General features: G+C 44.2%; 1 protein-coding gene across 1 annotated transcript in view; it reads right to left on the bottom strand.

The window, feature by feature from the left end:
- The window catches only part of LOC138950065 (mucin-2-like), a 155097-nt gene that overhangs the window by 5771 nt on the left and 124402 nt on the right, over positions 1-24924 (bottom strand). The window contains exon 12 of the mRNA XM_070321845.1: positions 11954-12061. Coding sequence (XP_070177946.1) covers positions 11954-12061 — 108 coding nt within the window. The remainder of the gene's footprint in view (positions 1-11953; positions 12062-24924) is intronic.

The raw sequence follows: 24924 nt of genomic DNA, 5'->3' as shown, positions 1-24924 counted from the left end.
GTTGACACATGACACTGTTAGTTGACACATGTCACTGTTAGTCACTGTTAGTTGACACATGTCACTGTTAGTTGAAAAATTTCACTGTTAGTCACTGTTAGTTCACACATGTCACTGTTAGTTGATACATGTCACTGTTAGTCACTGTTAGTTGACACATGTCACTGTTAGAAACTGTTAGTTGACACATAGCACTGTTAGTCACTGTTAGTTGACAAATGTCACTGTTAGTTGACACATGTCACTGTTAGTTGACACAAGTCACTGTTAATTGACACATGTCACTGTCAGTTGACACATGTCACTGTTAGTTGACACATTTCACTGTTAGTCACTGTTAGTTGACACATGTCACTATTAGTTGACACATTTCACTGTTAGTTGACACATTCCATTGTTAGTTGACACATGTCACTGTTCGATACTGTTAGTTGACACATTCCATTGTTAGTTGACACATGTCACTGTCACGATCGGGTGACAGAGACCAAGAAAGTGTCACTCAGTGGAGTGCCTGTTCTTGGTCGATTATGATAGAAAGCGCCTGTACGTGATATTGGGCTACAGCAGAGTTTGCTGACAGTGCTCAATCAGCACGGATGTTTTGTAGCGCACGAGTTTCACAGTGGGGTTTTTGCTGTCACAGGGCTGACGGTTTTTCGCTGACAGCGCGCACGGGATTTTCAGGGATTAAGTTTCTCGTGTCTTTTTTCTGCTTGGGAGGCAGAATTGTGTATAGCTGGACTGGTTTTGTGACAAGGTCAGTCACGTGTTATTGGCTAGGTTGTCTGAGAGAGACACAAGCACGGGGCACTTGACACCCAGCGGCAGAAGGGGAAGGATCTAATACACAGTTTCTAGAGTATGATGGTTTTTCACCGAATATTGTATTCGGCACTCTAGGGGAGCTTCCACTAGTTTTTCCTGTCTCACTGCCAGTACTTTGCTGAGGACAAGTCGTCAACTTTCCTTCGTCGGCGATGGCTTTCGCATAAGGATTCGACAAGGGGTTCTGGAGGTTTTTGGTCACTGTTGACGAACAGAGGCTGTTCCAGGGAGGAGGCGGACTTTGCTTCCATTGAGAGTACAATCATAGGCTTTTGAGGTAATAAATCATTATTTAACGCTGTTGATGAGTCTGTGTTGTGGAATGAAATACTCTCTGTTGTTCTTTCCAGGTTAGCGCATAATTTACTCTCTGTGACGCTAAAATACTAATCTGTATATGGTTTTTGCAGATAGGGAGAGAAGGACGGAAAATGACTGTTTTGTTGTTGTAAAAAGTCCGTTTTGTGCAGGCCCACGTGCTCGATGAGATATTTAAAGATGACATGTTTAAAGGTGGTGGGTGAGGGGTAGCTGACATGTTTAGTGCACCGATGCTTTCTGTTTGCAGCCTTCGTTTCGTTTCGTTTCGTTTCGTTACGTTCCTGTAACATCTGCACGGCTGACTTTGGCGGGACCTGTTGAAGCTACGCTAACCAGGAGACCGGCTAACCAGGAGACCGGCTAACCAGCGGACCGGCTAACCAGCGAACCGGCTAACCAGCGAACCGGCTAACCAGCGAACCGACTAACCAGCATACCGGCTAAGCAGCAGCAGCAGAGATAAAGCTAAGTGCACCATGTCGTACGCACCCCGTTGACCACCGTTGTCTTTTCGTATCTGTGATTTCATTGGAGTAGTGACAACGTGGGGTGTGTGACACCTGCACGAACTAGAGCTTTTCGAACAGAACATTCGCATTTAACTATATTTACACGGGTTCAGCGTGTTACTATAATTTTCTATATACTACTGGCATTTTGTCAGTGAACACTGGTTTTTTTACGTGTTGAGAACGTAAAAGGAACATATTTTGAGTGAAGGCTCGAGGGAGGTGGAGAGTTTATACATAAACAGGCGTCTGAAACTTATACTTTTGTTGACTCTATTTAATTGTATGCCTGCGAGAGTGGATCGTGGTGTGGTTAGTTAAGTAGTAGTAATTAACCGGTTCATAATCACCTTAAGTGATATATTGAAACGTGACACATGGGGGCCAAGCCGGGATTTACTCAGTTAATTTCCAACTGATAAAGACCCACCAATTAAGGATAACTAAGAGCAGATAATCTCGTCAGTGCTCGACCTATTTTCTGCTTGGTGCTACCCTTTTTTGTATAGTTTTGATCATATACCACACCTTAAGCGATTCACATCTTGCAGGAAATGTAAATTGTAATTTGTGAGTTATTGTATGCGCTAACTGTGATTACTTCCCTTTCCTTTGTTTGTGAATCTTTGTTGTTGTACGTTCAGAGTTTTCCGTTGCAGAGAGCTGAGCGGGGTTAGCGGATTTGTTATTCGTTTTACTCAGTTTTCTCTACATTGTTGTTTCGCATTTTGTAACAGGTTACATTTCTACCGTCTTGTTTTACTTGGATTTTTCTCCATATTTTGACTTTGTTGGAATTTTGGGGGGGAAGGGTCCGAGGACTTCTGTCCTAACCAAGGCTGTGGGAAACGCTTTGTTTCACCGCAAAAAGCAGCCGATAAAGTAGGCCACGGCTGTGGGAAACACTTTGTTTCACCGCAAAAAGCAGCCATAAAGTAGGCTACGCGATTTGTTCTACACCGTTTGGATTTTTCTTCTGCATTTTCTGGTTGCGGGATTTTTGTATCCACCGCTTTCATCACCGCGTGTTCTAGCTATAGCTGCGTTAGACTTACTTTTGTGATAAAGCTTTGCTAAACTAACCATGGCTACAGGGGGATCTCCTACGAAGAGATTAACTTTTGAGACTCCTGGTAGCGAGGAACAGACAGAGCGAGACGCACGCGTTAGAGCGCGTAGTTTGCTTAAGCGCAAGGAGTTAGAACGTAAAGAAGACATAGAGCGACAGACGAGAAAAGAAGAGCTTGACAGACAAGAACGACAGGCCGAACGGGACAGACAGGACAAGAAAGAGAAAGACGAACGTGACAGACAGGAAAAGAAAGACGAACGTGACAGACAAGAACGGAAAGAGAAAGATGAACGAGACAGACAAGAAAAGAAAGAGAAAGATGAACGAGACAGACAAGAAAGGGAACGACAGGCCGAACGACAGGCCGAACGTGACCGACAGGATAAGAAAGACGAGCTTGAGAGACAGGAACAGCAGGCCGAACGTGACAGACAGGACAAACAGGCGGATCGCGATCACCAGCTAGAGCTAGCTAGGCTACAGGCCGAGAAGGGTACGCTTACTCAGGCTAGCGCGCCGACATTTGTTGCCGACCGTACGAGACTGCCGACGTTCGACGATGACAAGGACGAGCTCGACGACTTTTTACGCCGGTTTGAGCGCATTGCATCTGACCAGAAGTGGGAAGAGGCCACGTGGGCTAGCCGCCTTAGCACCTGCCTGAAAGGACGTGCTTTGCAGCTCTACAACGCTTTGGATGACGACGAGGCGAGAGACTATCAGGCACTAAAGAAGGCGTTACTCCAGCGCTTCAACCTGACTGCGGAAGCCTACAGACGACGTCTGCGTAACAGCAAGAGACTGAGCGGCGAGCTGAGCCATCAGTTTGTGGCACGCCTTAATCTCTACCTGCGGCGCTGGGTGGAGATGGCCGAAAAGGACTGGACCGTCAACGACCTTGCCGACCTCATTGTCATGGAGCAACTGATGTCCAGCCTGCGACCTGAGGTGGTGACCTTCGTGCAGGAGCACCAGCCTAAGACTACTCAGGAGGCAGCCGACTGGATCAGAGTACACGAGGACGCCCAGGCGATCTCTGGCAAATCTTCAGGCTCACGGCCGGGAAAATCGGGAAATTCAGGTTCTTCAGGACCCAAGGACGGGAAGGACGATCAGGGACACAAAGGATCAAGTTCCAGAACTGACATCCAGTGTTATTACTGCAACAAGCGGGGCCACGTGAAGAAGGACTGCCACAGGAGACAGGCTGACCAGAAGGGCGTACACTTTGTTGGCAGTGAGGAGCTAAGGGACGTCACGAGCTCATGCACAATTCCACAACTCTGCGTTCCGTGCTCCAGGAAACATTTCCAGCCCCACTGCAACGTCTACGTTAACGGAGTGAAGGGCGAAGGTCTGCGGGACACAGGGGCGGACATGATAGTGGTTCGGGCGAGTCTAGTTCCAGCTATGGCCTACACAGGAGACAGCATCAGAGTGAGAATGGCCGAGGCATCTCACGCTTACGACTTGAACACGGCAGTGATCAAGGTCGTAACACCGTTGTTCACGGGGACCATTGTGGCCGTCGTCATGGACGATCCTCCATGCGACCTGCTCATCGGAAACCGGGTTCAGTTTGTGGACGGCGTCACCAGGGAGGTTCCCGTTTATCGGTCTCCCGACGTCATTTCAGTGCTCACGCGGGCACAGGCGGAGCGAGAGGACAAACCTCTCAAACCCCTACCTGCTGCACGAGCTGCCCTGGGGAACGTGACCCCCGCGCTTCTCGCGAAGGCTCAGGCATCTGATCCGACATTAGCAACTCCTCGGGAGCACGCGAAGTCGGGGAAGGTGAAGCTGAGCGGGAAGCATGGGAGGTCAAGGTTCCTCAGGGACAAGAAGTTGCTCTACCGGGAGTTCAGCAACCAAGAAGGTACATTCAAACAGGTTGTCGTGCCTCGCGAGTTTCGCGAGGGTGTCATGGCGACGGCACACGACTCGATTCTGGAAGGTCATCTTGGTACCAAGAAGACCACGGATCGTGTCTGGCGCCACTTTTACTGGCCAGGCATCTGCACGGATGTCCGACGTTTCTGTGCGTCCTGCGATAAGTGCCAGAAGGTGGTTGCCAAAGGAAGGGTGAGGAAGGTCCCCTTAGAGAAGATGCCGCTCATCGACGAACCCTTTCGTCGGGTCGCAGTGGACATCATCGGGCCCATCTTGCCTGCGTCTGAGGACGGAAACAGATACATTTTGACCATGGTGGACTACGCTACTCGATACCCAGAGGCGATCCCTCTGAAATCGATTGAAGCCACGCGAGTAGCTGAGGCTCTGGTTACTATGTGGTCCCGGCTGGGAATTCCATCAGAGGTACTCACCGACAGAGGCACGCAGTTCACGGGAGGAGTGATGGCGGAGGCAGCACGACTGCTATCACTGGAGCAGCACTTCACCACTCCTTACCATGCTCAGTGCAACGGACTGGTGGAAAGGTTCAATGGCACCTTGAAGACCATGCTGAGGAAACTAGCTCAGGAGAAACCACGCACGTGGGACAGGTACATCCCAGCATTGCTTTTTGCATACCGCGAGGTTCCTCAGGAGAGCTTGGGCTTTTCCCCATTCGAGCTGTTGTACGGCAGACAGGTACGCGGTCCCATGGCTATCCTGCGTCAGGCTTGGACGGATGAAGAAGCTGACGAGGAGGTGCAGACGACAGCGACCTACATCGTAGAACTCAGGAACAGGATTGAAGAGACCTGCAAACTGGCTCAAGAGAACCTGGGAAGAGCAGCACAGCGTTACGCGCGAGGATTCGACCGCAAGGCACGGCCGCGCAGCTTCAAGATTGGAGAACGGGTGTTGCTACTTTTACCTGTCAAACACAACAAGCTACAACTGCAGTGGCAAGGACCTTTTGAGGTGACAGCGAAAGTGGGCCAGAACGACTACAGGATCGTCATGAACGGGAAGGCACGCCTGTACCACGCCAACCTGCTGCGCGCCTACATAGAGAGGACTGCCTACGGGGAAAAGGACAAAGTGACAGAAGCAGTTGCTGTCGTGATGGACGAGACAACGGAAGAACAGGGAGGAGGACGTGTACCAGTTTGTCCGCTGGAGGCTAGTGAGGATCACACGGACGTGCACATCTCACCTGATCTTGGGGACGACCAGCAGGCGGACTTGCAAGAGATCCTGAAGGATGCAGCACGGGTCCTTACAGACATACCACTTCAGACGCATCTAGAGGAGTTTACCTTCGACTTGCTGGAGAAACAGCCAGTGAGGACGAAGCAGTATCCCATGCCTCATGCCCAGAAGGAGGTGGTCAGGAAGGAAATCGCCGACATGACGAAGTTGGGCGTCATCGAGCCAGCGAACTCTCCCTACAGTTCACCAATTGTGCTTGTGAAGAAGGATGGACGCGTCAGGTTCTGTGTCGACTACCGGAAGCTGAACAAGATTACGGCGTTTGACGCGGAACCCATGCCTGATGTGGACTACCTCTTCAGTCACTTGGCCAAGGCCAAGTATTTTTCAAAATTAGACCTCACCAAGGGATACTGGCAAATTCCAGTTGCCGAGGAAGATCGCCCAAAGACTGCATTTACCACTCCATTCGGCCAGTTCCAGTGGACAGTCATGCCTTTTGGTCTACAGAATGCAGGTGCCGTCTTCACTCGCATGATGAGGAAACTTTTGGAACCATTGAAGCGCGAGGACATCAGCAGTTTCATCGACGATGTGCTGATCGCAACAGAGACATGGACTGAACATCTCGACGCCCTGCGCGACGTGTTCGGAAGGTTGAAGGACGGAAATCTGGGAGCTAAACCGTCCAAGTGCTACTTGGGATTTCGGGAATTGTCTTTCCTGGGTCATGTTGTCGGCGAGGGATTGCTCGTTCCAGAGGACGACAAGATCCAGAAGATTCGGGAGGCGGAGCCACCGCGCACGAAGAAAGAAGTCAGGTCTTTCCTGGACCTAGCCAGCTTCTACAGACGCTTCATCCCGCACTTTGCCGAAATCGCTCTACCACTGACCAACCTTACCAAGAAACTACAACCGACCGTTGTAGTGTGGACTGAGGAATGCAGCTCCGCATTCAACACCCTGAAGAGGCGACTCACCAGTCAGCCTATTCTCCGACTACCAGACCTGAACAAGGACTTCGTGCTGAGGACAGACGCTTCAGGGAAGGGACTTGGGGCAGTGTTGCTTCAGGAGACAGAGGGGTTTTTGCACCCTGTTTGCTTCGCCAGCCGTAAGCTGACCTCGGCCGAGGCAGCGTATGCAACGGTTGAACGCGAGTGTCTCGCCATTGTCTGGGGCATCCAGAAGTTCGAAGCGTACCTGTACGGACGACCTTTCTGTCTGGAGACGGACCATCAACCTCTGCAATATCTTCAGGTTGCAAGGTTGGCAAACGCCAGACTTATGCGCTGGGCGTTGATTCTCCAACCGTACCAATTCACGGTACGCGTCATTCCGGGCGCCAACAATGTTGGAGCTGACTTTCTCTCTCGGGCTGTAGAGGAGAACATGACTGTGAGCGAAACCGAGGTTTCGTCTTGAAGAGGGGAGGTGTGTCACGATCGGGTGACAGAGACCAAGAAAGTGTCACTCAGTGGAGTGCCTGTTCTTGGTCGATTATGATAGAAAGCGCCTGTACGTGATATTGGGCTACAGCAGAGTTTGCTGACAGTGCTCAATCAGCACGGATGTTTTGTAGCGCACGAGTTTCACAGTGGGGTTTTTTGCTGTCACAGGGCTGACGGTTTTTCGCTGACAGCGCGCACAGGATTTTCAGGGATTAAGTTTCTCGTGTCTTTTTTCTGCTTGGGAGGCAGAATTGTGTATAGCTGGACTGGTTTTGTGACAAGGTCAGTCACGTGTTATTGGCTAGGTTGTCTGAGAGAGACACAAGCACGGGGCACTTGACACCCAGCGGCAGAAGGGGAAGGATCTAATACACAGTTTCTAGAGTATGATGGTTTTTCACCGAATATTGTATTCGGCACTCTAGGGGAGCTTCCACTAGTTTTTCCTGTCTCACTGCCAGTACTTTGCTGAGGACAAGTCGTCAACTTTCCTTCGTCGGCGATGGCTTTCGCATAAGGATTCGACAAGGGGTTCTGGAGGTTTTTGGTCACTGTTGACGAACAGAGGCTGTTCCAGGGAGGAGGCGGACTTTGCTTCCATTGAGAGTACAATCATAGGCTTTTGAGGTAATAAATCATTATTTAACGCTGTTGATGAGTCTGTGTTGTGGAATGAAATACTCTCTGTTGTTCTTTCCAGGTTAGCGCATAATTTACTCTCTGTGACGCTAAAATACTAATCTGTATATGGTTTTTGCAGATAGGGAGAGAAGGACGGAAAATGACTGTTTTGTTGTTGTAAAAAGTCCGTTTTGTGCAGGCCCACGTGCTCGATGAGATATTTAAAGATGACATGTTTAAAGGTGGTGGGTGAGGGGTAGCTGACATGTTTAGTGCACCGATGCTTTCTGTTTGCAGCCTTCGTTTCGTTTCGTTTCGTTTCGTTTCGTTACGTTCCTGTAACATCTGCACGGCTGACTTTGGCGGGACCTGTTGAAGCTACGCTAACCAGGAGACCGGCTAACCAGAAGACCGGCTAACCAGCGGACCGGCTAACCAGCGGACCGGCTAACCAGCGAACCGGCTAACCAGCGAACCGACTAACCAGCATACCGGCTAAGCAGCAGCAGCAGAGATAAAGCTAAGTGCACCATGTCGTACGCACCCCGTTGACCACCGTTGTCTTTTCGTATCTGTGATTTCATTGGAGTAGTGACAACGTGGGGTGTGTGACACCTGCACGAACTAGAGCTTTTCGAACAGAACATTCGCATTTAACTATATTTACACGGGTTCAGCGTGTTACTATAATTTTCTATATACTACTGGCATTTTGTCAGTGAACACTGGTTTTTTTACGTGTTGAGAACGTAAAAGGAACATATTTTGAGTGAAGGCTCGAGGGAGGTGGAGAGTTTATACATAAACAGGCGTCTGAAACTTATACTTTTGTTGACTCTATTTAATTGTATGCCTGCGAGAGTGGATCGTGGTGTGGTTAGTTAATTAGTAGTAATTAACCGGTTCATAATCACCTTAAGTGATATATTGAAACGTGACAGTCACTGTTCGATACTGTTAGTTGACACATGTCACAGTTAGTCACTGTTAGTTGACACATGTCACTGTTAGACACTGTTAGTTGACATATGCCATTGTTAGTTGACACATGTCACTGTTCGATACTGTTAGTTGACACATGTCACAGTTAGTCACTGTTAGTTGACACATGTCACTGTTAGACACTGTTAGTTGACACATGTCACTGTTAGACACTGTTAGTTGACACATGTCACTGTTAGTCACTATTAGTTGACACATGTCACTGTTAGACACTGTTAGTTGACACATGTCACTGTTAGTCCCTGTTAGTTGACACATATCACTGTTAGTCACTGTTAGTTGATACATGTCACTGTTAGACACTGTTAGTTGACACATTTCACTGTTAGACACTGTTAGTTGACACATTTCACTGTAAATCACTGTTAGTTGACACATGTCACTGTTAGTCACTGTTAGTTGACACATACCACAGTTAGTCACTGTTAGTTGACACATGTCACTGTTAGTCACTGTTACTTGACACATGTCACTGTTAGTTGACACATGTCACAGTTAGTCACTGTTAGTTGACACATGTCACTGTTAGACACTGTTAGTTGACATATGCCATTGTTAGTTGACACATGTCACTGTTCGATACTGTTAGTTGACACATGCCACAGTTAGTCACTGTTAGTTGACACATGTCACTGTTAGACACTGTTAGTTGACACATGTCACTGTTAGACACTGTTAGTTGACACATGTCACTGTTAGTCACTATTAGTTGACACATGTCACTGTTAGACACTGTTAGTTGACACATGTCACTGTTAGTCACTGTTAGTTGACGCATGTCACTGTTAGTCCCTGTTAGTTGACACATATCACTGTTAGTCACTGTTAGTTGATACATGTCACTGTTAGACACTGTTAGTTGACACATTTCACTGTTAGACACTGTTAGTTGACACATTTCACTGTAAGTCACTGTTAGTTGACACATGTCACTGTTAGTCACTGTTAGTTGACACATACCACAGTTAGTCACTGTTACTTGACACACGTCACTGTTAGTTGACACATATCACTGTTAGTTGACACATGTCACTGTTAGTCACTGTTACTTGACACATGTCACTGTTAGTTGACACATATCACTGTTAGTTGACACATGTCACTGTTAGTTGACACATTTCACTGTTAGACACTGTTAGTTGACACATTCCACTGTAAGTCACTGTTGAGTTGACACATGTCACTGTTAGTCACTGTTAGTTGACACATGTCACTGTAAGACACTGTTAGTTGACACATGTCACTGTTAGTTGACACATGTCACTGTTAGGTGCTGTTAGTTGACACTTTTCACTGTTAGTTGACACATGTCACTGTTAGTTGACACATGTCACTGTTAGTTGACACATGTCACTGTTAGTCACTGTTAGTTGACATATGTCACTGTTAGTTGACACATGTCACTGTTAGGTACTGTTAGTTGACACATTTCACTGTTAGTTGACACATGTCACTGTTAGTTGTCGCATTTCACTGTTAGACACTGTTAGTTGACACATTTCACTGTTAGTCACTGTTTGTTGACGCATGTCACTGTTAAACTTTGTTAGTTGACACATGTCACTGTTAGTTAAAACATGTCTTTGTTAGTTAACACATGGCACTCTTAGTTAACACATGTCTTTGTTAGTTAACACATGGCACTGTTAGTTAACACATGTCTTTGTTAGTTAACACATGGCACTGTTAGTTAACACATGTCTTTGTTAGTTAACACATGGCACTGTTAGTTAACACATGTCTTTGTTAGTTAACACATGGCACTGTTAGTTAACACATGTCTTTGTTAGTTAACACATGGCACTGTTAGTTAACACATGTCTTTGTTAGTTAACACATGGCACTGTTAGTTAACACATGTCTTTGTTAGTTAACACATGGCACTGTTAGTTAACACATGTCTTTGTTAGTTAACACATGGCACTGTTAGTTAACACATGTCTTTGTTAGTTAACACATGGCACTGTTAGTTAACACATGTCTTTGTTAGTTAACACATGGCACTGTTAGTTAACACATGTCTTTGTTAGTTAACACATGGCACTGTTAGTTAACACATGTCTTTGTTAGTTTTCAAGGTTGTCTTATCTGTGGCTGTCAACAACACTCGGTCAAACACTCACACATACACATACACACATACACATACACACATACACACACACACACACACACACACACACACACACACACACACACACACACACAGACACACACACAGACACACACTCACACACACACACACACATATACAAATACACACACACACACACACATACACACACCCACAAACACACACACACATACACATTTAAGCGGAGCATATAAGAATGCCCATGTGTGAATGTGTAAGTGGAGCGCATAAGAATGTGTAAGTGGAGCGTGGTGGAATGTCCATGTGTGAATGGGTAAGTTGAGCGTATAAGAATGTCCATGTGTGCGATGTGTAAATGAGACATGGATGTGTTCATGTCTGAATGCGTAAGAACAATGCAAGGAATGTCCAGAGAGGTATGTGGAAGGTGTTTCTATAACCTGCCCTGTTATATAGTGCTATATGTTTTATGTAAAATCAATGTCTTGTTTGTACTATTGTTATGTACCACGCCTGAATTTCTCTATGAGATAATAAAGTATTCTTATTCTTATTCTTATGCACACACACTCACACACACACACACACACATACACCCACACACACACACACACACACACACACACACATACACACACACACACACACTCACGCACACACACATACACAGACACACACACTCACACACACACACACACACACTCACACACACACATGCCGACGCAAGAACGCGCACGCACACACACACACACACACACACACACACACACACGCTCACACACCCAAAAACACACACACATACATACACACACACACACGCACACATACACACACATACACCCACACACATACATACACACACACGCATTCACACACACACATACACACACACATACACACACTTCACTCCATACACATTATAAGCTCCCGTCACGCTATAAATAGGCAGCCTTACCCACAAACTCTGCCTTGTCATTGGGTGACCCCATGGCCACGTGACACACGTACACGCCGTCGGTCGTCACGGAGTGTGGCTGTGGCGCGATTACCAGGACACCGTGACCTGCACACACACACACACACACACACACACACACACACACACACACACACACACACACGCACACACACACACACACGCCACGAGACAGTCATGTGATACATCATGTGACGTCTGTCGTCACGTAGTGTGGCTGCGGCGTGATCACCGTGACATGTAGTCCATGAGCTGAATCCACAAATGTCCCCCCCCCCCCTACTGTTATAATGTTGATAGTGATTTTGTGGACCCTTAGGGTGTATAGAATACGAACATTGACGTTAACAAGAACTATTTTGCGAACTGCTATGTTATCTTTTTTTTAATTTTGAAGGGTACCCCCATCGTGTTCTGTACAAGCTTTTGGTCGGTCGTGTACACCCACCATCTCTCGAACGGTGCGAACTGTCGATTTGCCAAAATATCTTCAATAAAGTATTTCTCTGGAAAATTGTGTAACATAATGGAAATACATTACAATGCAATTCAAAAGTAGACGTTATAGCTGTTCTTATGAGCTACCCAACGTTACCACAGGATTGTTCTGACGTCCACTATGGCGGGTTATCTCCCCAACCCCCGATTTGGCTTTGATGCAAAATGCATTCTTCTTTTTCTTCTTTGGCGATTCCTGTACGCGTAGCGTGTGTAAATGGTTAAATATATAGAGCTTAAACGAGTGAATTACCAAGCGGCTGCAAATACCCACGAGTGGTTTATTTTCCAGTAATCAACGAGTTGTCATTGTTTAAGCTATTTATACAACGACCAACACGGGTCGAACATGCAGTCATGCAGACGACATTTTGTAGGCAATTTCATTTCAGCCTAATCACTCAGAGTGTCAAATGCGCGTCATTCAAATAGTCCCTATTCTTTTACTTTATTCTTAGTCTCCGACTCGTCGGCATTATACTTGTCTCGTCTAAATATCGGACCCCATTGCTACGATTAAAACACAATAGCGTTTATATAGCTATTCTGACATTACATTCTGTGTTAAAATCATGTTTTTGTCAGCAGCAAGGACCAGAATGGTCCATGTCGTTGATTGCAGACGACGGTTCCCTTTCCGCATGAAGCCACGGAAATAACCGAACATTGAAAAACCCACGGACATGTATTACGGAGAAAACTCGGGATAACCGGATGTTTAGCATTACGTCAATATGCTAGGAATCCTATGACGTCATGACGTATCATACTTGCCTACGTAGATTGTATACATGTTCGAAAGTCTGACTGTTGTGAATTCGCGTGGTGAAGACTGCGGTAAATCTGTAGATGATAAGAGAACAAGGATTGTCTCAGAAGAAACGACTAAATGTTTCAGACCGGTAACTTCATTTCAACATTGCACTATATAATGGACGTTCTATGTGACAGGAGAGTTTGCTGATTTTGTGTTAAACATTGGAGAGATCGTCTGCTAGAATCAGAGATAGGTCGCTTCAGATTGCAGCTTCTGGAAATTTGCAAGGTTTGTTGCCTGTTAAAGAACTGGATTTTACACGTAATGTATGTCATGTACAGTCAGCAACAACAAAAACACACACAAAGCAAATGGCATTGTCTGTCGACTAGGCATACACGTCAGCCATTGTTGTTACAGTTTTGAGTCAACATTGTACGTATTCTTCCGCAACAGGGTCCAATCGTCTGGGTTTCAAATGTTCTAAAAATAAATTCTAGCGTTGATTATTTTTTAGCCCTCTTTATTCTTACTTCGAATAATCCACGTGTGATTTTTGGGTTTAATCAAAGTAGTTCGTTCTAATTTCTCACTTGTCTAAAAATAATCAACTAGATTTAATCCACCCCTCGGTTGCATTGCAGGAGTTGTATAAGTTAATCACTATAAGTATACTTTAAAGTTCTCTGTGGAGTAATACTATCATTCATTTGAATCATATAACTTGATAAACATAGTGGGTCCTTATCATTATAATGGCAAATCGACAGTTCGCACCGTTCGAGAGATGGTGGGTGCACGCGTGCCTTCACTGTGGTCAGAGTGTCGCGGTTATGGTCGTTCTGATTGTTGTATGTCGCGGTTATGTCGTTCTGATTGTTGTATGTCGTGGTTATGGTCGTTCTGATTGTTGTATGTCGTGGTTATGGTCGTTATGATTGTTGTGTGTTGTGGTTATGGTCGTTCTGATTGTTGTATGTTGTGGTTATGGTCGTTCTGATTGTTGTATGTCGTGGTTATGGTCGTTCTGATTGTTGTATGTTGTGGTTATGGTCGTTATGATTGTTGTGTGTTGTGGTTATGGTCGTTCTGATTGTTGTGTGTCGTGGTTATGGTCGTTCTGATTGTTGTATGTCGTGGTTATGGTCGTTCTGATTGTTGTGTGTCGTGGTTATGGTCGTTCTGATTGTTGTGTGTCGTGGTTATGGTCGTTCTGATTGTTGTGTGTCGTGGTTATGGTCGTTCTGATTGTTGTGTGTCGTGGTTATGGTCGTTCTGATTGTTGTATGTCGTGGTTATGGTCGTTATGATTGTTGTGTCGTGGTTATGGTCGTTATGATTGTTGTATGTTGCGGTTATGGTCGTTCTGATTGTTGTGGTTATGGTCGTTCTGATTGTTGTATGTTGTGGTTATGGTCGTTCTGATTGTTGTGTGTCGTGGTTATGGTCGTTATGATTGTTGTGGTTATGGTCGTTCTGATTGTTGTATGTCGTGGTTATGGTCGTTCTGATTGTTGTGTGTCGTGGTTATGGTCGTTATGATTGTTGTGTCGTGGTTATGGTCGTTATGATTGGTGTATGTTGCGGTTATGGTCGTTCTGATTGTTGTGTGTTGCGGTTATGTCGTTCTGATTGTTGTATGTTGTGGTTATGGTCGTTCTGATTGTTGTGTGTCGTGGTTATGGTCGTTCTGATTGTTGTGTGTTGTGGTTATGGTCGTTCTGACTGTTGTATGTCGTGGTTATGGTCGTTATGATTGTTGTATGTTGTGGTTATGGTCGTTCTGATTGTTGTGTGTTGTGGTTATGGTCGTTCTGACTGTTGTATGTCGTGGTTATGGTCGTTATGATTGTTGTGTGTCGTGGTTATGGTCGTTATGATTGTTGTATGTTGTGGTTATGGTCGTTATGATTGTTGTGTGTCGTGGTTATGGTCGTTCTGATTGTTGTGTGTCGTGGTTATGGTCGTTATGATTGTTGTATGTCGTGGTTATGGTCGTTATGATTGTTGTGTGTTGTGGTTATGTCATTCTGATTGTTGTGTGTTGTGGTTATGGTCGTTCTGATTGTTGTGTGTTGTGGTTATGGTCGTTCTGATTGTTGTGTGTTGTGGTTATGGTCGTTCTGATTGTTGTGTGTCGTGGTTATGGTCGTTCTGATTGTTATATGTCGTGGTTATGGTCGTTCTGATTGTTGTATATCGTGGTTATGGTCGTTCTGATTGTTGTGTGTCGTGGTTATGGTCGTTCTGATTGTTATATGTCGTGGTTATTGTCGTTCTGATTGTTGTATATCGTGGTTATGGTCGTTCTGATTGTTGTGTGTTGTGGTTATGGTCGTTCTGATTGTTGTATGTCGTGGTTATGGTCGTTATGATTGTTGTATGTCGTGGTTATGGTCGTTCTGATTGTTGTATGTCGTGGTTATGGTCGTTATGATTGTTGTGTGTCGTGGTTATGGTCGTTATGATTGTTGTATGTTGTGGTTATGGTCGTTCTGATTGTTGTATGTCGTGGTTATGGTCGTTCTGATTGTTGTGTGTTGTGGTTATGGTCGTTCTGATTGTTGTATGTCGTGGTTATGGTCGTTCTGATTGTTGTATGTCGTGGTTATGGTCGTTCTGATTGTTATATGTCGTGGTTATGGTCGTTCTGATTGTTGTATGTCGTGGTTATGGTCGTTCTGATTGTTGTATGTCGTGGTTATGGTCGTTCTGATTGTTGTATGTCGTGGTTATGGTCGTTCTGATTGTTGTGTGTTGTGGTTATGGTCGTTATGATTGTTGTGTGTTGTGGTTATGGTCGTTCTGATTGTTGTATGTCGTGGTTATGGTCGTTCTGATTGTTGTATGTCGTGGTTATGGTCGTTCTGATTGTTGTGTGTCGTGGTTATGGTCGTTCTGATTGTTGTGTGTCGTGGTTATGGTCGTTCTGATTGTTGTATGTCGTGGTTATGGTCGTTCTGATTGTTGTATGTCGTGGTTATGGTCGTTCTGATTGTTGTATGTTGTGGTTATGGTCGTTCTGATTGTTGTATGTCATGGTTATGGTCGTTCTGATTGTTGTGTGTCGTGGTTATGGTCGTTCTGATTGTTGTGTGTTGTGGTTATGGTCGTTCTGATTGTTGTGTGTCGTGGTTATGGTCGTTCTGATTGTTGTATGTTGTGGTTATGGTCGTTCTGATTGTTGTATGTTGTGGTTATGGTCGTTCTGATTGTTGTGTGTCGTGGTTATGGTCGTTCTGATTGTTGTATGTCGTGGTTATGGTCGTTATGATTGTTGTGTCGTGGTTATGGTCGTTATGATTGTTGTATGTTGCGGTTATGGTCGTTCTGATTGTTGTGGTTATGGTCGTTCTGATTGTTGTATGTTGTGGTTATGGTCGTTCTGATTGTTGTGTGTCGTGGTTATGGTCGTTATGATTGTTGTGGTTATGGTCGTTCTGATTGTTGTATGTCGTGGTTATGGTCGTTCTGATTGTTGTGTGTCGTGGTTATGGTCGTTATGATTGTTGTGTCGTGGTTATGGTCGTTATGATTGTTGTATGTTGCGGTTATGGTCGTTCTGATTGTTGTGTGTTGCGGTTATGTCGTTCTGATTGTTGTATGTCGTGGTTATGGTCGTTCTGATTGTTGTGTGTCGTGGTTATACCGTTCTGATTGTTGTATGTCGTGGTTATGGTCGTTCTGATTGTTGTGTGTCGTGGTTATGGTCGTTCTGATTGTTGTATGTCGTGGTTATGGTCGTTCTGATTGTTGTGTGTCGTGGTTATGGTCGTTATGATTGTTGTATATCGTGGTTATGGTCGTTCTGATTGTTGTGTGTCGTGGTTATGGTCGTTCTGATTGTTGTATGTTGTGGTTATGGTCGTTCTGACTGTTGTATGTCGTGGTTATGGTCGTTCTGATTGTTGTATGTTGTGGTTATGGTCGTTCTGATTGTTGTGTGTTGTGGTTATGGTCGTTCTGACTGTTGTATGTCGTGGTTATGGTCGTTATGATTGTTGTGTGTCGTGGTTATGGTCGTTATGATTGTTGTATGTTGTGGTTATGGTCGTTATGATTGTTGTGTGTCGTGGTTATGGTCGTTCTGATTGTTGTGTGTCGTGGTTATGGTCGTTATGATTGTTGTATGTCGTGGTTATGGTCGTTATGATTGTTGTGTGTTGTGGTTATGTCATTCTGATTGTTGTGTGTTGTGGTTATGGTCGTTCTGATTGTTGTGTGTTGTGGTTATGGTCGTTCTGATTGTTGTGTGTTGTGGTTATGGTCGTTCTGATTGTTGTATGTTGTGGTTATGGTCGTTCTGATTGTTGTATGTCATGGTTATGGTCGTTCTGATTGTTGTGTGTCGTGGTTATGGTCGTTCTGATTGTTGTATGTTGTGGTTATGGTCGTTCTGATTGTTGTATGTCGTGGTTATGGTCGTTCTGATTGTTGTGTGTTGTGGTTATGGTCGTTCTGATTGTTGTATGTCGTGGTTATGGTCGTTATGATTGTTGTATGTCGTGGTTATGGTCGTTCTGATTGTTGTATGTCGCGGTTATGGTCGTTATGATTGTTGTGTGTCGTGGTTATGGTCGTTCTGATTGTTGTATGTTGTGGTTATGGTCGTTCTGATTGTTGTATGTTGTGGTTATGGTCGTTCTGATTGTTGTGTGTTGTGGTTATGGTCGTTCTGATTGTTGTATGTCGTGGTTATGGTCGTTCTGATTGTTATATGTCGTGGTTATGGTCGTTCTGATTGTTGTGTGTCGTGGTTATGGTCGTTCTGATTGTTGTATGTCGTGGTTATGGTCGTTCTGATTGTTGCATGTCGTGGTTATGGTCGTTCTGATTGTTGTATGTCGTGGTTATGGTCGTTCTGATTGTTGTGTGTCGTGGTTATGGTCGTTCTGATTGTTGTGTGTCGCGGTTATGGTCGTTCTGATTGTTGTATGTCGCGGTTATGTCGTTCTGATTGTTGTATGTCGTGGTTATGGTCGTTCTGATTGTTGTATGTCGTGGTTATGGTCGTTCTGATTGTTGTATGTCGTGGTTATGGTCGTTCTGATTGTTGTGTGTCGTGGTTATGGTCGTTCTGATTGTTGTGTGTCGTGGTTATGGTCGTTCTGATTGTTGTATGTCGTGGTTATGGTCGTTCTGATTGTTGTATGTTGTGGTTATGGTCGTTCTGATTGTTGTGTGTCGTGGTTATGGTCGTTCTGATTATTGTGTGTCGTGGTTATGGTCGTTATGATTGTTGTGTGTCGTGGTTATGGTCGTTCTGATTGTTGTATGTTGTGGTTATGGTCGTTCTGATTGTTGTATGTCGTGGTTATGGTCGTTATGATTGTTGTATGTTGTGGTTATGGTCGTTCTGATTGTTGTATGTTGTGGTTATGGTCGTTATGATTGTTGTATGTTGTGGTTATGGTCGTTATGATTGTTGTATGTTGTGGTTATGGTCGTTATGATTGTTGTGTGTCGTGGTTATGGTCGTTCTGATTGTTGTATGTTGTGGTTATGGTCGTTCTGATTGTTGTGTCGTGGTTATGGTCGTTATGATTGTTGTGTGTCGTGGTTATGGTCGTTCTGATTGTTGTATGTTGTGGTTATGGTCGTTCTGATTGTTGTGTGTTGTGGTTATGGTCGTTATGATTGTTGTATGTTGTGGTTATGGTCGTTCTGATTGTTGTGTGTTGTGGTTATGGTCGTTCTGATTGTTGTATGTCGTGGTTATGGTCGTTCTGATTGTTGTATGTTGTGGTTATGGTCGTTCTGACTGTTGTATGTTGTGGTTATGGTCGTTCTGACTGTTGTATGTTGTGGTTATGGTCGTTCTGATTGTTGTGTGTCGTGGTTATGGTCGTTCTGATTGTTGTGTGTCGTGGTTATGGTCGTTCTGATTGTTGTGTGTCGTGGTTATGGTCGTTCTGATTGTTGTATGTTGTGGTTATGGTCGTTATGATTGTTGTATGTCGTGGTTATGGTCGTTATGATTGTTGTATGTCGTGGTTATGGTCGTTCTGATTGTTGTGGTTATGGTCGTTATGATTGTTGTATGTCGTGGTTATGGTCGTTCTGATTGTTGTATGTTGTGGTTATGGTCGTTATGATTGTTGTATGTCGTGGTTATGGTCGTTCTGATTGTTGTGTGTCGTGGTTATGGTCGTTATGATTGTTGTGGTTATGGTCGTTATGATTGTTGTATGTCGTGGTTATGGTCGTTCTGATTGTTGTATGTTGTGGTTATGGTCGTTATGATTGTTGTATGTCGTGGTTATGGTCGTTCTGATTGTTATATGTCGTGGTTATGGTCGTTCTGATTGTTGTATATCGTGGTTATGGTCGTTCTGATTGTTGTGTGTTGAGGTTATGGTCGTTCTGATTGTTGTGTGTTGAGGTTATGGTCGTTCTGATTGTTGTATGTCGTGGTTATGGTCGTTCTGATTGTTGTATGTCGTGGTTATGGTCGTTATGATTGTTGTATGTCGTGGTTATGGTCGTTCTGATTGTTGTGTGTCGTGGTTATGGTCGTTCTGATTGTTATATGTCGTGGTTATGGTCGTTATGATTGTTGTATGTTGTGGTTATGGTCGTTCTGATTGTTGTATGTCGCGGTTATGGTCGTTCTGATTGTTGTGTGTCGTGGTTATGGTCGTTATGATTGTTGTGTGTCGTGGTTATGGTCGTTATGATTGTTGTGTGTCGTGGTTATGGTCGTTCTGATTGTTGTATGTCGTGGTTATGGTCGTTCTGATTGTTGTGTGTCGTGGTTATGGTCGTTATGATTGTTGTGTGTCGTGGTTATGGTCGTTCTGATTGTTGTATGTCGTGGTTATGGTCGTTCTGATTGTTGTGTGTCGTGGTTATGGTCGTTATGATTGTTGTGTCGTGGTTATGGTCGTTCTGATTGTTGTGTGTTGTGGTTATGGTCGTTCTGATTGTTGTATGTCGTGGTTATGGTCGTTCTGATTGTTGTGTGTCGTGGTTATGGTCGTTATGATTGTTGTGTGTTGTGGTTATGGTCGTTATGATTGTTGTGTGTCGTGGTTATGGTCGTTATGATTGTTGTGTGTCGTGGTTATGGTCGTTATGATTGTTGTGTGTTGTGGTTATGGTCGTTATGATTGTTGTGTGTCGTGGTTATGGTCGTTCTGATTGTTGTGTGTCGTGGTTATGGTCGTTATGATTGTTGTATGTCGTGGTTATGGTCGTTCTGATTGTTGTGTGTTGTGGTTATGGTCGTTATGATTGTTGTATGTTGTGGTTATGGTCGTTATGATTGTTGTATGTCGTGGTTATGGTCGTTCTGATTGTTGTATGTTGTGGTTATGGTCGTTCTGATTGTTGTATGTTGTGGTTATGGTCGTTCTGATTGTTGTATGTTGTGGTTATGGTCGTTCTGACTGTTGTATGTCGTGGTTATGGTCGTTCTGATTGTTGTATGTCGTGGTTATGGTCGTTCTGATTGTTGTGTGTCGTGGTTATGGTCGTTCTGATTGTTGTGTGTCGTGGTTATGGTCGTTATGATTGTTGTGTGTCGTGGTTATGGTCGTTCTGATTGTTGTGTGTCGTGGTTATGGTCGTTATGATTGTTGTATGTTGTGGTTATGGTCGTTATGATTGTTGTGTGTTGTGGTTATGGTCGTTCTGATTGTTGTATGTCGTGGTTATGGTCGTTCTGATTGTTGTATGTTGTGGTTATGGTCGTTCTGATTGTTGTATGTTGTGGTTATGGTCGTTCTGATTGTTGTGTGTCGTGGTTATGGTCGTTATGATTGTTGTATGTCGTGGTTATGGTCGTTCTGATTGTTGTATGTTGTGGTTATGGTCGTTATGATTGTTGTATGTTGTGGTTATGGTCGTTATGATTGTTGTATGTCGTGGTTATGGTCGTTCTGATTGTTGTATGTTGTGGTTATGGTCGTTCTGATTGTTGTATGTCGTGGTTATGGTCGTTATGATTGTTGTGTGTTGTGGTTATGGTCGTTCTGATTGTTGTATGTTGTGGTTATGGTCGTTATGATTGTTGTGTGTTGTGGTTATGGTCGTTCTGATTGTTGTGTGTCGTGGTTATGGTCGTTCTGATTGTTGTATGTCGTGGTTATGGTCGTTATGATTGTTGTATGTCGTGCTTATGGTCGTTCTGATTGTTGTATGTTGTGGTTATGGTCGTTCTGATTGTTGTATGTTGTGGTTATGGTCGTTCTGATTGTTGTGTGTTGAGGTTATGGTCGTTATGATTGTTGTATGTCGTGGTTATGGTCGTTCTGATTGTTGTATGTTGTGGTTATGGTCGTTCTGATTGTTGTGTGTTGTGGTTATGGTCGTTCTGATTGTTGTATGTTGTGGTTATGGTCGTTCTGATTGTTGTGTGTTGTGGTTATGGTCGTTATGATTGTTGTGTGTCGTGGTTATGGTCGTTATGATTGTTGTATGTCGTGGTTATGGTCGTTCTGATTGTTGTATGTTGTGGTTATGGTCGTTCTGATTGTTGTGTGTCGTGGTTATGGTCGTTCTGATTGTTATATGTCGTGGTTATGGTCGTTATGATTGTTGTGTGTCGTGGTTATGGTCGTTCTGATTGTTGTGTGTCGTGGTTATGGTTGTTATGATTGTTGTGTGTTGTGGTTATGGTCGTTCTGATTGTTGTGTGTTGTGGTTATGGTCGTTCTGATTGTTGTGTGTTGTGGTTATGTCATTCTGATTGTTGTGTGTCGTGGTTATGGTCGTTATGATTGTTGTGTGTTGTGGTTATGTCGTTCTGATTGTTGTGTGTCGTGGTTATGGTCGTTCTGATTGTTGTGTGTTGTGGTTATGGTCGTTATGATTGTTGTATGTCGTGGTTATGGTCGTTCTGATTGTTGTATGTCGTGGTTATGGTCGTTATGATTGTTGTATGTCGTGGTTATGGTCGTTCTGATTGTTGTATGTCGTGGTTATGGTCGTTCTGATTGTTGTGTGTTGTGGTTATGGTCGTTCTGATTGTTGTATGTTGTGGTTATGGTCGTTCTGATTGTTGTATGTTGTGGTTATGGTCGTTCTGACTGTTGTATGTTGTGGTTATGGTCGTTCTGATTGTTGTATGTTGTGGTTATGGTCGTTCTGATTGTTGTATGTCGTGGTTATGGTCGTTCTGATTGTTGTATGTCGTGGTTATGGTCGTTCTGATTGTTGTATGTTGTGGTTATGGTCGTTCTGATTGTTGTGTGTCGTGGTTATGGTCGTTCTGATTGTTGTATGTTGTGGTTATGGTCGTTCTGATTGTTGTATGTTGTGGTTATGGTCGTTCTGATTGTTGTGTGTCGTGGTTATGGTCGTTCTGATTGTTGTGTGTTGTGGTTATGGTCGTTCTGATTGTTGTATGTTGTGGTTATGGTCGTTCTGATTGTTGTGTGTCGTGGTTATGGTCGTTCTGATTGTTATATGTCGTGGTTATGGTCGTTATGATTGTTGTATGTCGTGGTTATGGTCGTTCTGATTGTTGTGTGTCGTGGTTATGGTCGTTCTGATTGTTGTGTGTCGTGGTTATGGTCGTTCTGATTGTTGTGTGTCGTGGTTATGGTCGTTCTGATTGTTGTATGTTGTGGTTATGGTCGTTCTGATTGTTGTATGTTGTGGTTATGGTCGTTCTGATTGTTGTATGTTGTGGTTATGGTCGTTCTGATTGTTGTATGTTGTGGTTATGGTCGTTATGATTGTTGTGTGTTGTGGTTATGGTCGTTATGATTGTTGTATATCGTGGTTATGGTCGTTCTGATTGTTGTGTGTTGTGGTTATGGTCGTTCTGATTGTTGTATGTCGTGGTTATGGTCGTTCTGATTGTTGTGTGTTGTGGTTATGGTCGTTCTGATTGTTGTATGTCGTGGTTATGGTCGTTCTGATTGTTGTATGTTGTGGTTATGGTCGTTCTGATTGTTGTATGTCGTGGTTATGGTCGTTCTGATTGTTGTATGTCGTGGTTATGGTCGTTATGATTGTTGTGTGTTGTGGTTATGGTCGTTCTGATTGTTGTGTGTCGTGGTTATGGTCGTTCTGATTGTTGTGTGTTGTGGTTATGGTCGTTATGATTGTTGTATGTCGTGGTTATGGTCGTTATGATTGTTGTATATCGTGGTTATGGTCGTTCTGATTGTTGTATGTTGTGGTTATGGTCGTTCTGATTGTTGTGTGTTGTGGTTATGGTCGTTATGATTGTTGTGTGTTGTGGTTATGGTCGTTATGATTGTTGTATATCGTGGTTATGGTCGTTCTGATTGTTGTATGTTGTGGTTATGGTCGTTCTGATTGTTGTGTGTTGTGGTTATGGTCGTTCTGATTGTTGTGTGTTGTGGTTATGGTCGTTCTGATTGTTGTGTGTCGTGGTTATGGTCGTTCTGATTGTTGTGTGTTGTGGTTATGGTCGTTCTGATTGTTGTGTGTCGTGGTTATGGTCGTTCTGATTGTTGTATGTCGCGGTTATGGTCGTTATGATTGTTGTATGTCGTGGTTATGGTCGTTCTGATTGTTGTATGTCGTGGTTATGGTCGTTCTGATTGTTGTATGTCGTGGTTATGGTCGTTCTGATTGTTGTATGTTGTGGTTATGGTCGTTCTGATTGTTGTATGTCGTGCAGAAGTCATTGTTTTAAACATACGCGGAAAGAACGATATAAAGAACGATATAAAGAACGATACAAAGAACGATATAAAGAACGATATAAAGAACGATATAAAGAACGATATAAAGAACGATATAAAGAACGATATAAAGAACGATATAAAGAACGATATAAAGAACGATATAAAGAACGATATAAAGAACGATATAAAGAACGATATCTTAGTTAAAGAAATACATCCACAGTTGATCACCAAAGTTCCTTAAAGTTTACGGACCGATCAGAAGCTTGTACAGAACACGATGGGGGTACATAACATACATATTAAACATAGAAAACATAGTAGTTTGCAATATATTTCTTGTTAACGTCAATGTTCGTGTTCTATACACCCTAAGGGTCCACCAAAGCACTATGACAATTTTAAAAGAGGGGGAGGGAGGGGAGGGGGGGGGGGGTTGGCACTCCTAGACTCAGCTCATGGACTACTGCACACACACCACGTGACCCGTCACGTGACAAGATCCAAACATCAAGCCTACCAGGCAGCTCGAGGACATTAAATGTGTATGACAGCCCCACAAGCAATTGATAGGATCTAGGATAGTTCTCCCGCATGTCACCCAACCAGTATGTCAGTCAGTCAGTCAATCAGTCAGCCAGACAGTCAGCGAGTCTGTCAGTCAGCAAGTCAGCGAGTCAGTCAGTCAGTAAATCATTCAGACAGTCAGTTAGCAGTCATCCAGCCAGTCAGCCAGTACCGGCACGGTTGGCCTAGTGGTAAGGCGTCCGCCTCGTGATCGGAAGGTCGTGGGTTCGAACCCTGGCCGGGTCATACCTTAGACTTTAAAATTGGCAATCTAGTGGCTGCTCCGCCTGGCGTCTGGCATTATGGGGTTAGTGCTAGGACTGGTTGGTCCGGTGTCAAAATAATGTGACTGGGTGAGACATGAAGCCTGTGCTGCGACTTCTGTCTTGTGTGTGGCGCACGTTATATGTCAAAGCACCACCGCCCTGATATGGCCCTTCGTGGTCGGCTAGGCGTTAAGCAAACAAACAACAAACAAGTTAGCCAGTTAGTCAGTCAGTCAGCCAGAAAGCCAGTCAGCCAGT

Source organism: Littorina saxatilis, linkage group LG16 (assembly GCF_037325665.1).
Source record: "Littorina saxatilis isolate snail1 linkage group LG16, US_GU_Lsax_2.0, whole genome shotgun sequence".
Taxonomy (NCBI): domain Eukaryota; kingdom Metazoa; phylum Mollusca; class Gastropoda; order Littorinimorpha; family Littorinidae; genus Littorina; species Littorina saxatilis.
The sequence above is the reverse complement of the archived record's forward strand: the minus strand, read 5'-3'. Positions and strand labels throughout refer to the sequence as shown.